The sequence below is a fragment of the Heptranchias perlo genome, chromosome 6 (genome assembly GCF_035084215.1).
Source record: "Heptranchias perlo isolate sHepPer1 chromosome 6, sHepPer1.hap1, whole genome shotgun sequence".
Taxonomy (NCBI): domain Eukaryota; kingdom Metazoa; phylum Chordata; class Chondrichthyes; order Hexanchiformes; family Hexanchidae; genus Heptranchias; species Heptranchias perlo.
In genome coordinates this window covers 45374465-45392875 of record NC_090330.1, presented here as the reverse complement: position 1 = coordinate 45392875, position 18411 = coordinate 45374465, and the positions used below count along the sequence as shown (strand labels likewise).

At 39.9% G+C, this 18411-nt stretch overlaps 1 protein-coding gene across 4 annotated transcripts in view; it reads left to right on the top strand.

Moving 5' to 3' along the window:
- The first annotated feature begins 2481 nt into the window (after window positions 1-2481).
- Window positions 2482-18411, top strand: part of LOC137322955 (mitogen-activated protein kinase kinase kinase kinase 4) — a 308879-nt gene continuing 292949 nt past the window's right edge. For all 4 annotated transcript variants that reach the window (XM_067986215.1, XM_067986216.1, XM_067986214.1 and 1 more), the window contains exons 1-2: window positions 2482-2742; window positions 3083-3148. In XM_067986215.1, coding sequence (XP_067842316.1) covers window positions 2686-2742; window positions 3083-3148 — 123 coding nt within the window. In that variant the 5' untranslated portion in view covers window positions 2482-2685. The remainder of the gene's footprint in view (window positions 2743-3082; window positions 3149-18411) is intronic.

The window sequence follows — 18411 nt, the reverse complement described above, 5'->3', positions numbered from 1 at the left end:
GATCAATTCCTGTTCTGTGCTGATTCCAGCTGAAGTGGTAGCCAGAATCCAAAAGCAAATTAATTCGGGCAGTCCCAATTCAATTCCCAGTGGATGTGAGCCCACAGCAAAAAATAACTCTCCCAAATTTCAAATTTCAAATTAATTGTCAATCTCACTCAGAGGCACAATAGGAACGATTGTTACGGGAAGTGTAAAAAAATCGCACTGATATAGTAAAATGTACTTTTCTGGGACTGTGGTTAAGTCCCATTTTGGGATGAAGGTGTTGTACTCCGTGTCCAATTGTATTCTAACTCATTTGAGAATGCTTGAAGCTGATGATGGATAAGCATTGAATTCTAGAGCAATAAAATCCTTACCTCGAAATGCACAGAAATTCATCAGAAAATAATATAAATGCATCTTTGTACACCATAGTAGGTGATGTCCCAGCTCGCCACCTCACTCCTCAGATTTACCATTGAATTTTTCCTTGGAAGTGTGTCCCAGGTGAAGTTTGCACACTCCCCACTTCGTATGGCGCTCCTGCACCTTTTTGTAGCACTGCTCATCGGGTTTAGCCATTTGAATATACTTTTCCAATATTTGGTTGGTCTTCTCACTACCTATGACATGTAGTTCATTACTTAACTATCACGGGCTATCCGTGCTGTCAACTTCTTCAGCTGCAGGTCTTTTAGGTATGTTGATGGCAAGTTCCCATTCTATCCCAGCATAAATTCATACATATCTATGTAACGCACTTTACATCTACTTGCGACATTTAATATCTGGCATTCAATGAACACATTCTGGCATGTATAACTTGTAACTGTAAAACAAAAAAAAGCTTTCAAATGTGTTTTCGATGGACAGTAACAGCATGCTACCTTCCCTTCGGGTTTCTAGGAATGATCGCATCTCCTCATTGTACAGTCCCGGCAAATATTTCATAAGGCTGTTGTATGAAGTCATTCCAGTTGCATTATAGTGTGATTAATTGCTGGACAACAAATTTCTTGCAGATGTTCTCATGTTGACGTTTGGTGAAATGCTGGTTTTCATTGAATGAGTCATCATTTTTATGTGTCAACTTCGGATGTTACAATCATAACTCGCGAACGACACTCTTACCTTAAAATAGTGAGCCAAATATTAGTCATCTTAATTTTAAGCTTAGCGTCCCAACCAAATGCTAACGCACGATGATGTGTAGTAAATAGTTACATCTCGAAACAATTCAGCGTTGGACTTCTCGAAGCAATTCAGCGTTGGACTCGTAGAATACAATGTACGTGCTGTTGTTGGCGCTAATAAGTGTACGCGGCGGCTTTGGTTGCTGAAACTTAAAACAAAGTTTCCTTAGTCTCATTTTGGAATTTCAAAATATCCCTTACAACCTCTTGTGCACGGGCTATGCACAAAACAAACTTCTTTGCCGATCTGACGTTCTCTTGCAATCTTTGCATTGTAATTTTCTATTTAAATTAACAGATGTTCACTAAAATTCTGCGCATGACACTGTCACGAAAATTGCACTGAATGTATGCATTGTTTGTTAATGATCTCGCAGTTGTTCTTGTCCCATATTTCTTGCAGTTGCTTACAATGTATCAAACCACAATTGCCATTTTCCACGTTTTACTGAAAGGATTACTGTTTTCCTAAAACGCCTATAACGTTTTGTGCTTCGTTAATTGCCTATCGACTGACAAATGTATAACTTCTTGAGATTGCCGATGTACGATACACAATATTACAAGATGCTTATTGATACAAGCGGTGTCACAAATTTTATTGTGGATATGTTATTTTCCTTCGACATTTACATTTCATTGGGTTATTGACCGAACGAACTCTTATTTTACCTAAGTATTCGCACATAGCTTTTTACGCTCGCGTTACATTTACAAATGCATATTTATTTTAATATTAAATGTATCGGAAAGTTTGGGGAAACTCATGTTTTTCATCCATCACCACACCCCTTTATGAATATGAATGACCTTTTTGTCTGGGTTTGCGGAGAAGCCTCTCTGTCTCAGCGGTGTGTTGGGGTGGGGAGCAGCAGTACGATCTTACCCAGAAGCCAAAAGCTTGCGTGTTTTCCGCTGGTGCGCGCTTGACGCGTTGCACGAGTTTCTCTGCGCGTGCACTGGGGGCGCGTGCTCGCGCCGCCTTTGTTTGCACTGGAATCATACTTAACATAGTTTATTACTGGCGGCGGGTGAAACCTGGCAGTGAAAAAAAAAGTCCGATGTGTCCCGGTGACTGGGAGCTTTGCGTGCTCGTGGCACCGTGCACAGATTGGAGGAAGGACAACAGCAGCTCTGCTAATAGATGCCGCACCCTGACTGACCATCAGGTCTGGCTCGTCTCCTGGGTGCGGTGCGCGCTCGCTTCTGCGTCCGGTCGCGTGCCTCCCGGGGCGGGGCGGGGCGGAGGGCGGAGGCGCGCGGTGCAGAGCGGAGACTCGCTCTCGTGCAAGTCAGTCAGTCCAGTCACAGACAGTGAGCGGAGCGGTTTCCTGTGTTTGTGTGTCTGAGGGAGGGAGAGCGAGCTGGGAGCAGCAGCTGCTGCCACCTGAACATGGTATAAAGAAGAGAAGGAAGCAACTTCCCAAAGCTCCTATGCAATCCTAAATGCACCAATCCCACCCGAAAAGGACAGTGAAGAAGAAAAAATTCCACAAATTTAACGAAAATGGCGAACGACTCTCCTGCTAAAAGTCTAGTGGAGATAGATCTCTCCTCTTTGCGGGTGAGTATAGGCTTGGCTTGAAGGGGAAAAAAGCAGTTTAACAGAAAGACAATGTGAACTCTAAGAGACAAACAACGAACACGTTTATGCAAGCTTTAAGATTAATTTGCACGGATGAGTAAGGTTGTTGTGTTAAAAATCAGTCAGTTGTCAGGATTTTTTTGCAGTTTGTTGGGCTTTGATGGGAAGAGCAGAAACAGTTGAGAGCTTTCTTTGTTTGTGCATGTATTGGCATGTGCATGGAAATAGGGCGCAACAGCTGCATTTCACCATCATCCGGCTAGATCAGATTTGGGATTTACCATATAATAATTACATTTCAAAAATATATTCTTTTCAGGACCCAGCGGGCATATTTGAATTGGTTGAAGTGGTCGGAAATGGCACATATGGACAAGTGTATAAGGTTTGTGTAATTCTTTTTAATTTCTGTGCCATTTTCCAAGGGTTGTCTCGTGTGTGTGGAGTCGTAACCATATTTATTCCAACGGAATTGAATCAAATTTTTATAATTTGTGAAATCTAGTTTCTTTTTCTTTTAATGTTGTAGTATTAAGGATTGATATTTAATCTGATTTTGGCAATGACTCTGATTTCAGGGGTGATATGCCTAGACAAGGACTCACACACAAAACTGGAGAAGCCCAAAAAGGCTGTCAACAGAATTTGAAGTGTGAAATGTATGTTATTCTCCCTTAATTCTGTTACAGCTGGATTAAGATGTTGGTTACAGGTTAGATTGAAACAAACTCTGACCAGTATGTGATCAACACGTTCATAAGTAACACTAAATTGAAACATCACTCGAGTGTTATGGACAGTTCCTACATGAGGAAATCTTTGCTTCACTATTTCTGGGTTTCCAACATAGTACCTGATGTGGCTGAGTTCAGTGATCCTTTTTTTCTCTTTCATTCCTCCAAAACAGCAGTGGTTCCACTGTGTGCTCACGTTGATCTGGGCGCACCAGCCAGCTGGATCGCTTGAAATGAGCAAGTCTTTGTTGATTGTCCATGCTTGCACCAGTTACTTCACTCTTGGGCCACTGCCACCACAGCTCAAGCCATAAGGAAAGTGGGGTGCACAGAATTTTTTTTTTGTTTGCCTTGTATACTTTCATAAGTAGTTATGGAAACAAAACTTGATCATCCTACTACCAGTGTTACATGATGTAATTTTTTTTAACAGAAAATTAAAAGAGGGAAAGGATGTAGAGGAATGAGGGGTTGTTTAACTCTAATCAGATTCACTGTTTACAAGCTTAATGCCAAATCTAATGTGAAAAGATTTATTACACTGACCCGTTTGAGTGAAAAGGTGGCTTTGTTTTGATTTTTTTACGTAACAGTCTTGTTTGTTTGAAACTTTAAAGGTTTTATTTTAGTTGTATTGGACGTCTAGGCAACTTGGTATCCATTTCTATTCAGAAGTGTACATGAGAGACATTCTTAATGAATTTTAAGCAGTTGCTTTCCAAAACATGTTTTTTGTAATTCTAGAAGATTTTTCTTATGCTGGTTTTATACAGACTGTTGAAAAAACACCTTTTTTGGGATGGTAGGAGAGGAGGAGAATTATCTTGCATCTTTAAAGTAATGCATTGCATCATGTGTATTGCAACTTAAAGCAGGAGGGGGAGGGTCCAATAAACGTGGCCCATGTAGGAACCAACGACATAGGTAGAACTAGGAATGAGGTTTTATGGAGAGAGTTTGAAGAGCTAGGGTCCAAATTAAAAAGCAGAACCTCAAAGGTAGGCACAAACAGATTAGATGGTTAAATGCGTGGCTGAAAGAGTGGTGTGGAAGCAGGGGTTTCAATTCATGGGGCACTGGCACCAGTAATGGGGAAAGACAGAGCTGTTCCATTGTGACAGGCTGGGACCAGTGCCCTGGCAAATTGAATGACTAGGGCAGTAGATAGGACTTTAAATTAATAAGATGGAGGGGTGGGGGGGGTGGGGTTCAGGTAAGGGTAGATTTATCAGTCTAAAGAGAAAAAACAAGGCTGTGGAGCAGAGTGGCGATTTGGATAAAAACAAGCACTGTGTGTCAAGAAGGGACAGAGTGTTTAACAAAGGTTATAGGGCATTAGTGACTAAGGTCACATCAGGGACAAATAGTAAAAAGTTCAAATTAAAGGCACTATATCTGAATGCATGAAGCATTCGTATCAAGATAGATGAATTAATGGCGCAACTAGAGATAAATGGGTTTGATCTAGTAGCCGTTACTGAGACGTGGTTGCAGGAAGGTCAAGGTTGGGAACTAAATATTCCAGGGTACTTGACTTAGAAATGATAGCAAAATGGAAAAGGGGGTGGTGGTGGTGGTGGTGGTGGTGGGAGGTGGGTAGCCCAGATAATAAAGGATGAGTGTGGCAGTAGTGAGAGGGGATTTTAGCTCAAAATCAGGATGTAGAATCAGTATGGGTGGAGCTGAGAAATAACAAGGGGCAGAAAACACTGGTGGGCGTAGTTTATAGGCACCCGAACTGTAGTTGGTGTTGGACAGAATATAAATCAGGAGGAGCATGTAATAAGGCTAATGCAATAATCTGGGACATTAATCTTCATATAGACTGGGCAAACCAAATTGGCAAAAGTAGTTTGGAGGATGAGTTCATGGAATTCATTCGAGGCAGTTTTCTAGAACAATATTTCGAGGAACCAACAAGGGAACAGGCTATTTTAGATCTTGTCTTGTGTAATGAGACAGGGTTAATTAGTAATCTTATAGTTAAGGATCCTCTGGGAAGAGTGATCATAATATGATAGAATTTCATATTGAGTTTGAGAGTGATGTAGTTAAGTCTGAAACTAGGGTCTTAAACTTAAACAAAGCCAATTACGTAGGTATGAGGGGTGAGTTGGCTAAGGTAGATTGGGAAATTAGATTAGAAGATACGACTGTAAATAAACAAGGTCGAGCATTTAAAGAAATAATTCATAATTCTCAACGAATGTACATTCCCTTGAGGAATAAAAACTCCACAGGAAAAGCGATCCAACTGTGGCTAACTGGAGAAGTTAAGGATAGTATTAGATTAAAAGAAGAGGCTACAATATTGCTAAAAATGTAGTAAGCCTGTGGATTGGGAGGGTTTTAGAAATCAGCAAAGGATGACCAAGAAATTGATAGAGGGAGAAAATTAAATATGAGAGTAAACTGACAAGAAATATAAAATTGTAAGAGCTTCTACAAGTATGTAAAAAGGAAGAGATTAGCGAAAGTAAACATGGGGCCCTTAGAGGCAGAGACAAGAGAAATTATAATGGGGAATAAGGAAATGGGAGAGGCGATAAACAAATATTTTGTATCTGTCTTCACAGTAGAAGATACAAAAAACACACCAGAAATAGTGGGGAACCAAGGACCTAATGAGTGAGGAACTTAAAGTAATGAAGATTAGTAAAGAAAAAGTACTGGAGAAATTAATGAGACTAAAAGCTGACAAATCCCATGGACCTGATGGCCTACATCGTAGGGTTCTAAAAGAGGTGGCTGCAGAGATAGTGGATGCATTGGTTTTGATCTTCCAGAATTCCCTAGATCCCCGGTAGTTTGGAAGGTAGCAAATGTCACCCCACGATTCAAGAAAGGAGGGAAGAGAGAGAAAACAGGCAACTACAAGCCAGTTAGGCTGACATCAGTAGTAGGGAAAATGCTAGAATCTATTATTAAGGATGTAGTGACAGGGCACTTAGAAAATCATAATATGATTAGGCAGAGTCAGCATGGATTTATTGAAGGTAAATCATGTTTGACAAATCTATTGGAGATTTTTGAGGATGTAGCTAGAAGGGTAGATGTGGGGGAACCAGTGGATGGTAGTATATTTGAATTTTCAAAAGACATTCAATATGGTGCCACACACGAGGTTGTTACAGAAGATTAGGGCTCATGGGATTGGGGGTAATATATTAGCATGGATTGATTATTGGTTAACGTACAGAAAACAGAGTAGGAATAAACGCGGCGTTTTTATTTTGGCAGGTTGTAACTAGTGGGGTGCCGCAAGGTGCTTGGGCCTCTGCTGTTTACAATATGTATCAATGACATAGATGAGGGGACAGAGTGTAATGTTTCCAAGTTTGCTGACAATACAAAGCTAGGTGGGAAAGTAAGCTGTGAGGAGGATGCAAAGAGACTGCATGGGCTATAGACAGGTTAAGTGAGTGGGTGAGAAGGTGACAGATGGAGTATAATGTGGGGAAATGTGAAATTATCCAATTTGGTAGGAAGACTAGAAAAGCAGAACATTTTTTTAAAAAGTGAGAGACTAAGAAATGTTGGTATTCAGAGGGATTTGGGTGTCCTTGTACACGAGTCACAAAGTTAACATGCAGGTACAGCAAGCAGTCAGGAAGGCAAATGGTATGTTAGCCTTTATTGCAAGGGGATTGGAGTATGAGTTAGGAAGTCTTGCTGCAATTATATAGGGCTCTGATGAGACCACACCTGGAGTACTGTTTTCAGTTTGTCTCCTTACCTAAAGGAGGATATACTTGCCTTGGACGGGCTGCAACGAAGGTTCACTAGATTGATTCCTAGGATGAGAGGGTTGTCCTATTGAGGAGAGATCGAATAAAATGGCCCTCTACTCTCTGGAATTTAGAAGAATGAGAAGTGATCTCATTGAAATGTATAAAATTCTTAGAGGGCTTGACATGGTAGATGTTGAGGCTGTTTTCCCCTAGCTGGAGAGTCTAGAACTAGGGGTCATAATTTCCAGATAAGGTGGCCCATTTAGAACTGAGATGAGGAAAAATTTCTTCACTGAGGGTTGTGAATCTTTGGAATTCTCTACCACAGAGGGCTGTGGATGCTTAGTCGTTGAGTATATTCAAGATTGAGATCGATAGATTTTTGGACACTAATGGAATCAAGGGATATGGAGATAGGGCGGGAAAGTGGAGTTGAGGTAGGAGATCAGCCATGACCTTAATTGAATGGCAGAGCAGGCTCGAGGGTCCGTATGGCCTACTCCTGCTCCTATTTCTTATGTACTTAATTATGGCACTTTTAATTTCTCCATGACTATTGCAAAACGTTTTATGTAAGTTTTACTTTTTGGCATACGTTGACAGTTTCTCTACACATTTGTGGTTTGTGTCCGTGTTTTGCAATATCTTAATGCTTGATTATCTTCCAAGTTACATGGCACCTTTAGAATTTGGATTTCGTAGTGCTAGTCAAAGTCTGAAATGACGTTGGTGACATACCTTGTGTCTGTTTATAGAAAGTTAAATAAATGCAGAAACAAGGTTTTGGGGGTGTTATGGTAACTAGAGAGCCTGATAAATCATTACTTAGTTTAATTTCATCCCATGTTTTTTCCACTTCCTCAAAGGTCACTTGGATCCATTTTTTTTACACAATCCATGTTTATATTTATTCAGACTTTTAATTGATAGAGCACAGTGCATGAACTTTTAAGCTATGGTTTTTAAATATTTCCCCCTAATTTTCTTCTGAAGCCATTGACTTCTGGTGCGTGGTTCCATCGGTGCTGACAACCATGTAATACCTCGCGTCTGAACCTAGCCAGCGAATATCAGTAGTCAGCTTTACTGTGGACGGCATCACAGCCGAGTCTGATCTCTCTCCTCGCCTATCTCCACGTGCACTTTACAGGAGGGCATCACTGAAAAGCAGAAAAATCAGTAACCTTGGTTGATTTTCCTCCACACTCTTAAGTGCAGATTTGCTGAGCCCAACTATAACACCCAGGCCTGTCTGAGGCTGGTTAATTCAGTACTGACTTGGAATTGAACTTGAGACCTCACTAGTCATTGTGGTTTAGTGCAGCACTGGACAGTCTGTTTTTCTGTTTAAGGTGCACATTAACTTCAGTTTTAAATTCATATTGAAGATGCAATGCCCTAGGAAAGGCTAACTTGAGTCCCAATTCCATTCTCTGTGGAAGTCAATTGGAACTTTAGGAAAACTAACTGGAGACATATTCCTATTGAGCGCCACTGTGCAGGATCCCTGAGGAATTGTTGGGTACAAAAGATGTTCGTTCTTTGAAGTCTTGTGCCATTGACTTGGGGCATCCAATATTTAAAACACTTAAGTTTTTATATTTTCCCCATTTCTATTTTACACACATATTGTGTGGCCATCAAAAGCAGTTTGAACATAGCATTATTTTTCTGGTCTGCTAAACTGCTAAGGAATATTTTCTATTGGTCTTAGAAGTCATGGGACCATGAAAGTTTTGACCTCTACTTATTGTATAAACTGGATACTGCTTGTTATATACAATTTAATTGACAATCCTATATTTAGTAAACTAATGAGAAGCCTTGTAAAATTTTTAATAAGGAAAGGTACACTTTGGAAAGTAGTGGATGCTTTGTAATGAGTTATAAGGCTGTACTGCAAGAGCACATTTTGAGTGGTTTATGAAGGTCAACTGAACCCCTTAAACCTTTTCCGTACAAATATGACTCTTAAATTTTCTATTTTACCTAACTTGCACTACCTACAATTTTCACTTGTTAAAATGAAATTGGTGTTGTACATGGTTGCAACTGTTAGTGCTGGAAGAAGGACATTAATGATAATTGAAAACAGTATTGTGATGCCCACGATAGGGAATGATTGATATGCTCATTTAGAAATTTGTTTTTCTGTGGTTTGAATCATTATAAATATCATAATACAATAATTATGTAAAGTGTTCCGAATTTTAAGTTGTATTTAGAAGGATGCAATTGTATCTGTATTCGATGTATCTGTTTTCAAGTTAGATCAGATAGAACAAATGTAGTGCAAATAAAGTGATATGTAGGCTTCAAAGGATTGAGGATTACTTGAGTGGTCAAACTTAATGCATTCAGTTACACTTGTATTCATGCATGTAACTGCTGTAATCATGGTGTGAGGCAATCCAGTCTCTGATATAACTAAATGTTTATTGTTAGAAGCTAGGTGTCTAAACAATTTAAATGAATAGTGCCAAGATTAAGGGCAAAGTCAAGTTTATAGAACTATTAAAATGTAGGAAATAGACTGACGCTTGCTCCTGCTCAGTCCTTAATTTCTTTTACGTGTGTATTTGCATATATATGTATATAATAATTGATCTCCCACGGCATTGCACAAAGGTAGTCAAACCAAGTGTAGTCTTCAGGTGAAGTGGGTTTATAGGGCAGGGGATAATTTGACCAGGACATTCAGATGTAATTGTCCCCATTTTAAAATCATACATTCTAGCCTTATTTTCATGTAACATGTTGATTTTATAGTAAAATTTAGGCACTTTGGGAAGCAGAGAAGTAGAGTTGGCTGGAGCATAGGAGTATTTCTGCAGTATAGGCTAAGGAGCTGGGAGATGCAACACTGAGACGCTACTGACAGGATGATGTCATTGCAGTGTGACAAGTTTATGTCGGCAGTTTCCATTATAAATGTGGATATAGGAATTTATAATGAAAAGTTGATGCAAAAATATGACAAAACATGTCAACAGGAAGCATGGTTTTGTAGACAGGAAATGCACACAGATGTAAGACTTGTAATATCTATGTATACTAGTAGATCTGTTGCATTGCTCATCGTGAGACATAGGAACAGGAGTAGGCCGTTCAGCCCTTCAAGCCTGTTCTGTGATTCAGTTAGATGATGGGTGACGTGTACCTTAACTTCATTTACCCACCGTTGTTCCATATGCCTTGATACCTTTACCTAACAGAAATCTATCAATTGCAGTCTTGAAAATTTCATTTGACTCATCATCCACAGCCTTTTGGGGGAACAAGTTCCAGATTTCCACTAACATTTGTGTGAAAAAACATCAGTGAGTTTACTGTTTTGTAACTAAGGGTATTTTTATGCTATGCAGGGAATAACATTAGTGCTGCTGATTTACCATGACCAAATAAGACAGATTCCATTTTTATTAATGGTTGTTCTGGGATTTTACTGGTGCTTTCAGGATTCGATTTCACAACTCTATTATTCTGAGAGTGGACTTTTTAATAGTTATCACTTACCATTTTTGCTGCTGAGAATATATGTCAAGGTATTATGTAAGATGCACCAATTGGAGGTAGATAACTGGTATTTAGCAATACTGGGAGGGGGATTGGATTTAGTTGCACTAGGAGGCAGTGCTGTATTTTAGTAGCGTTGCAGATGGTCCCTGTGGCTGAACTGAGGTGGTTGTCCTGAGATTGATAGTGCAATAGGGCCGCTGGAGTTTGGCAGCCTGAGATCTGGAATCACTGTGCATGGGGGAACCTGAGGTTTCACACGACTAGGGGTTGAATGAGGTTTGGCTCACAGGTGAGCGGAGCTTCTGACCCGATATCCTCTCCAGCACCAAGACTACCTACTTCCACATCTGTAACATCGCCTGTATGCTGCTGAAACCCTCGTCCATGCTTTTGATACCTTCGGATTCGATTATTTCAATGCTCTCCTGGCCGGCCTCCCATTTCCCATCCTCTGTAAACTAGCTCATCCAAAACTCTGCCTGTATCCTAACTTGCACCAACTCCCATTCACCCATCACCTCAAAAAAATTGATTAAGAAAGAGGTACTAGAAAGGCTAGCTGTACTTAAAGTAGATAAGTCACCCGGTCCGGATGGGAAGCATCCTAGGTTGCTGAGGGAAGTAAGGGTGGAAATTGCGGAGGTACTGGCCATAATCCTCCAAACATCCATAGATACGGGGGTGGTGCCAGAGGACCAGAGAATTGCAAATGTTACACCCATGTTCAAAAAAGGGTGTAAGGATAAACCCAGCAACTGTAGGTCAGTCAATTTAACCTCAGTGGTGGGGAAGCTTTTAGAAACGATAATCCGGAACAGAATTAACAGTCACTTGGATGAGTGTGGATTGATTAGAGAAAGCCAGCACGGATTTGTTAAAGGCAAATCTTGTTTAACCTGAGAGTTTTTTGATGAGGTAATAGAGGGGATGAGGGCATTGCAGTTGATGTGGTGTCTATGGACTTTCAAAAAGCATTTGAATATGTGCAGCATGGCAGGCTTATCAAGATTGCGGCCCATGGAATAAAGGGGGCAGTAGCAATATGGATACAGAAATGGCTAAGTGACAGGAAACAGAGTAGTGGTGAATGGTTGTTTTTCGTACTAGGGAGGTGTACAGTGGTGTTCCCCAGGGGTTGGTGCTGGGACCACTGTTTTTCTTGATATATATTAATGACTTGGACTTGGGTGTACAGGGCACAATTTCAAAATTTGCAGATGACACAAAACTTGGAAGGATAGTAAACAGTGAGGAGGATAGTGATAGACTTCAAGAGGGTACAGACAGGCTGGTGGCATGGGCGATCACGTGACAGATGAAATTTAACTGAGAAAAATGTGAAGTGATACATTTCGGTAGGAAGAACGAGGAGAGGCAATATAAACTCTAAAAGGGGTACAGGAACACAGAGATCTGGGGATATATGTGCACAAATTGTTGAAGGTGGCAGGGCAGGTTGAGAAAGTGTTTTTTTTTAAAAAAAAAGCATACGGGATCCTGGGCTTTATAAATAGAGGCATAGAGCACCAAAGTACGGAAGTCATGATGAACCTTTATAAAACACTGGTTTGGCCACAACTGGACTATTGTGTCCAATTCTGGGCACCGTACTTTAAGAAAGATGTGAAGGTCTTAGAGAGGATGCAGAAGAGATTTACTAGAATGATTCCAGGGATGAGGGACTTTAGTTACGTGGATAGACTGGAGAAGTTGGGGTTGTTCTCCTTGGAACAGAGACAGTTGTGAGAAGATTTGATAGAGGTATTCAAAATCATGAAGGGTCTAGACAGAATAGATAGAGAGAAACTGTTCCCATTGGCGGGTCAAGAACCAGAGGACAAAGATTTAAGGTGATTGGCAAAAGAACCAAAGGTGACATGAGGAAAAACTTTTTTACACAGCGTGTGGTTAGGATCTGGAATGCACTGCTCGAGGGGGTGGTGGAGGCAGATTCAATCATGGCCTTCAAAAGGGAACTGCATAAGTACTTGAAGGGAAAAAATTTGCAGGGCTACGGGGATAGGGTGGGGAAGTGGGACTAGCTGGATTGTCCTTGCATAGAGCCAGTGTGGACTCGATGGGCCGAATAGCCTCCTTCTGTGCTGTAACCTTTCTATGATTCTATTCTATGCAATGCCTCAATTTTAAAATTCTTATCCTCAGGTTCAAATCCCCACATGGCCTTCTCCTCCGCTGCCCAACGCCCCACCCCCCCTGCCATCTCTGCAACCTCCTCCAGCTCTACAACCCTCAGAACTCTGCGTTCCTCCAATTCTGGCCTCTTGTGCATCCCCAATTTCCTTCACCCCTGCATTGGCGGCCGTGGCTCAGCTGTCTGGGCCCTAAGCTCTGGAATTCCCTCCCTAAACCTCTTTGCCTCTATCTCTTTCTCTCCCCTTTAAAACGCTCATTATAGCCTACCTCTTTGATCAAGCTTCTGTTCACCTGTCCTAATATCTCCTTGTTTGGTTCAATGTCAAATTTTGCCTGAAAACGCCCCTGTGAAGTGCCTTGGGATGTTTTGCCATGTTGAAGGTGATATATAAATACAAGTTATTGTTGAAAAAATGTGCATTATATGTGGAAAAGTTACAGTAGTCTGTACCAGAATGAATCAGGCACTAAATTTACAGTGTAACGCCAACTGAACTGGGCCCTTTGATCTCATGACACAAAAAGGCATAGGTCCAGAAGTAGGTTCCATGCTGCAGTGCTCAATTTGCCTGGGTTAGGGAGTGGCACATGTCATCTGGCAGGTAACTAGAGTTTTAAGTCAGTTTACAGGAGCATAGTACCATTTTTATTATTGGAAACTATTTTGATCTATTCACTGGGGAAGACAATCTATGCCTTATGAGCTGTGTAGATGCTTACGTGGCAGTTAAATAAAGTTGCAGGAACAGTATGAACATTTTATAAAGTAGAGTAAGTTAGGTAGTTGCACGTTCCAAAGTACTGTTTCAAAAGCGAATGTAAACAGACATTCTGTATAAACGTAAATAATTTAGAACTGTGATATTGTAGCATTGTATCAAATTAATAGTTCACTTCAACCTCACTATACCTGTAATATGCTCCTTGCAATTCAGCTTTTCATGTTCCACGAGGTGCATTCAGTGGTGAATATTTGAAGTGCAAAAATGAGTTTAGGAAACTGAGGGTTAAAATGAGCTGGTGTGCATTTTTTAAAAAAAAACTTCGATGAAGAGTACAAGCTGAGATAATTAGAGCACTGTAGGATAACTGTATTTTTGTTTGGAGTTACTGAAAATCTGGTTAGAAATGGTCCTTGAGTGTTTGCCGTCTAAAAGTACCAATTTGCTATGAACAGCCAATGACTTGAGTTGAATCTATCCCGAATCCTATGTGACTACTTTTGTTTGCCTAAAACCTGAAAGGTAAACTATTCTTTTTGGGTCCAAATGAAGATCTGCAGAAATTTCATTCCCGTCCTTGAGCTTATAATTAATTTTGCTATGTCTTGTAGGACTACGTCTTTATCTGTATAAAACACATTATGTTGATGGAAGTCTTTGTGTAGAAATGTGGCCAGTGCAGCTTGTGTTGGTATTGTTTTGCTCCTCTATGGGAGACATGGCAGTTAAACTACCAACAGTTGACCAATTTGGTCTGAGGCAATTTGTCATAAGGAGTTGAGGCTGGGATGTTACCATGAATCATGTTATTCATTCCAGTGTCTAAACATTTCAGTATCTCTAAATTGTATTAACCTCAAAAGATTAGGGAACAACAGGTATATGCAGAATTAGTTATGGTATTGGAAAAATCTATTCAAACCTATTGTTCTGAATTCTTAGATTATCGGAAAACTGCCATTTGGTTTGTGTAGCTGATGCAGATCAACAGCTTTGTGGTGCACTATGAATGGTATACGAATTGCTGTTCAATGAAGGCTGTCATAAAAATAGGTAACTTAGCAGCAACAAGAGTCTAGTGATTTAATGGGCTTCATCAATAGAATGCAATGAGAAAGTGAGAGGAAATGCTAAATATAAATACAGCACAGTTGCAAGGTTTTCATAAGGCTGGGAGGCTTTCAGAGATGACCAGCGTTACAAAACTAGTCATAGAAATGCATAGATATGATGTGGAAACAGGCCAATCAGCCCAAGCAGTCTGTATTTACCCTCCACATGAGCAAATAGTTCTAATCATATTTAACAACGCTGTTCCCATATCCCTCCAACCCCTTTTCCTTTATCCACCTATCCAATGTAATCTTGAGTGTTAGTCATTAGCATTTTTGGCCATCTTTCAGTGTAGGATATTATTTCAATATAGGGTGTCTAAATTGGTGGCAACCCTGCGTTGGCAAAATAATAGTGACAATAGGTGGGACATGAAATGAGTTTTCAACCATTTTTGCAGAAATTACTACAAACTGGTGTTTTTTGGCTAGAGTACAATGTGATTTTGTAGAAATTTTGTTTACTTGGCTGACTTTGCAGCAAAAACTACTTCACTTTTAACCGATGAGAAAACACGTGAACTGTTGAGAAATGAAAATCCAAAGGAATATTGAATTATCACTGCTTGGTGTAAGACTAAACCATGTAGACCAGAAGGTTATAGGTTTAATTTTCTTGCTTTATGCTAAGCTATCTGATCTCAGTTTGGGGCTACAGTTGGCCTTTTGCAGTTGAGCTGTGGGAGGGAATTAATCAGCCAGCCAAATGTTAATATTAAGTTGAATTCACTTTATGCATACACCATATAATATGAATTTCCTGTTCTGAAAGAGGGCTTTACTAATGAAGTTGTTATTGTCATGCCATTTCTTTCATCACTAAAGCTCATAAAGGATGATTGTCTTTCCATTAATGTATATTTACTCAGGAAGGTACTGTTTATTCCAAATTGTCTGAAGCACATGTGTATGTTGGTAATTCACAAGTAATTTCAAACTTCAATGAACAAAATATCTGTGCAAGTTATTAATAATATCTTTCCTTGAGTTTTTGCGTCATTTGAACCTCAGATGATTTATGTCTTTACATTAATATGTCTATTCAAGAAGATACTGTTTCACAGAATACGGAGTGGGCAGTACATTGTGATTTACTGGCAGTTGTTTCTGATCACTGACAATGGTGTATCTCATATTCTTCCAAAAAGTATGTTGGAGGACATTTGATGAGGATTAATAATAGCTCTGTTGGCATTAGATCATTAGGTCTGAATACTGAAACCAGTGATGGCAGTAATCCAGAAAGAGAGCTGATGTTGGTAACACTTGCATTCTGCTCCTGCTGGGGCAATAACGTTTCTCCTCATAATGCCATTGTGATAGAGTTAATGTTTATTTATGTAACATAAATTACTCACCTGTATATTACCTAGTGCAATTTTCTGTGCAAATGTATATGGATGTAGGTCTGTATTATTGGATACTTGAAAATCGTACGAAAGGATTAAAATTGGAGAGAAAAAGAAATAAAACAAACTTAATTCAATAGTTGCTGCTAAAGCAAATTATTGCACCATAATTAAGAAATTGTAGCTCGCATATTCAGTTGTTGGTGGTTTTCAGCAGTACAGATCTTGCTGTCTAGCTAAGTGAGTAGCTCTGCTCAACATTTTTTTTGTAGCATGCATGGTATTTATTTTCATTGTTTCCTATCCTTGTGCCAGAGACCCATAATTGACATGCAAAATAAATGATGCAGTCTGCCCCCACTTTTGGTAGAATAGGACATATCAAGGCTGGTGATGGAGGGGTTTAGGATGTTGGCTGACGTATGATTTTGTGAGTACGCCTTTATCAGGATGTTGCTTGACTAATCTGTGCTCTCCCAACTTGGGCATCAGTCCCCAGATGTTGCTGGGGACAACTTTGTGGGGTCAAATAAGCTGTGATTGCCTGAGTCTTGTCCTGATCTGATGCCTAGGTTGGTCCATTTGATATTTGTTTTGATAGACAACTTCAAAGAACATTGAGTCAACCCCATAGTGTGAGACTAGAGTCACATGTTAGGCCAGTCTGGGTCAGAGTGGCAGGTTCCCTTTCCTGAGGGACATTCGTGGATGAGTTGGGTTTTTGCAACATTTTGCGGTGCTAACCACGGTGCGATTTGAACATAAGACCTTTGGGTTTTTCGTCGATTACCATAGCCGCAGCTACTGTACCTGTGTTATTACTGGACTGATAGCCTTAGTCTTTTACTTGTACATTTTGTGAAAAATGCTTAAAGGATTACATAATTTGGAATGCTCTCTAATATAGCAAATGAACTCACTGTAAAGGATCTCCTGAGGAAGAGTGATCATAATATGATAGAATTTCACATTGAGTTTGAGAGTGACGTACTTAAGTCAGAAACTAGTGTCTAAAACTTAATTACATAGGTATGAGGGGCGATTTGGCAAAGGTAGACTGGGAAATTAGATTAAAGTTATGACTGTATATAAGCATTGGCAAACATTTAAAGAAATATTTCAACATTCTCAACGAATATACATTCTATTGAGAAATAAAAACTCCACGGGAAAAATGATCCATCTGTGGCTAACTAAAGAAGCTAAGGATAGTATTAGATTAAAAGAGGCCTACAATGTTGCCAAAAGAAGTAGTAAGCCTGAGGATTGGCAGAGGCTTAAAAACCAGCAAAGGATGACAAAAGGGAGAAAATAGGATATGAAAGTAAAATAGCAAGAAATATAAAAACTGTTTGTAAGCACTTCTACAAGTATGTAAAAAGGGAGAGTGTAGCAAAAGTAAATGTTGGTCCCTTAGAGGCTGAGACAGGAGAAATTATAATAGGAATAAGGAAATGGCAGATGCATTAAACAAATATTTTGTATCTATCTTCACAGTAGAAGACACAAAATGCATACCAGAAATAGTGGGGAACCAAGGGTCTAATGAGAGTAAGGAACTTAAAGTAATTAATATCAGCAGAGAAAAAGCACTGGAGAAACTATTGGGACTAAAAGCTGAAAAATCCCCTGGACCTCATGGCCTACATCCTGGGGTTCTAAAAGAAGTGGCTGCAGAGATAGTGGATGCATTGGTTATGATCTTCCAACATTCCCTAGATTGTAGAACGGTCCCATTGGATTGGAAGGTAGCAAATGTAACCCCGCTATTCAAGAAAGGAAGGCGAGAGAAAACAGGGAACTACAGACCAGTTAGTCTGACATCATTTGTCGGGAAAATGCTGGAATCCATTATTAAGGAAGTGGTAACAGGGCACTAAAATCATAATATGATTAGGCAGAGTCAACATGGTTTTATGAAAGGGAAATTGTGTTTGACAAATTTATTAGTTTTTTGAGGATGTAACAAGCAGGGTAGATAAAAGGGAACCAGTGGATGTTGTATATTTAGATTTTCGAAAGGCATTTGGTAAGGTGCCACATAAAAGGTTGTTACACAAGATAAGGGCTCATGGGATCGGGGGTAATATATTAGCATGGATTGGTTAACGGACAGGAAACAGAGTAGGACTAAACGGGTCATTTTCAGGTTGGCAGGTTGTAACCAGTGGGGTGCTGCAAGGATCGGTGCTTGGTCCACAGCTATTTACTATCTATATTAATGACTTGTATGAAGGGACCGAGTGTAATGTATCCAAGTTTGCTGATGATACAAAGGTAGGTGTGAAAGTAAGCGCTGAGGAGGACACAGTCTGCAAAGGAATATA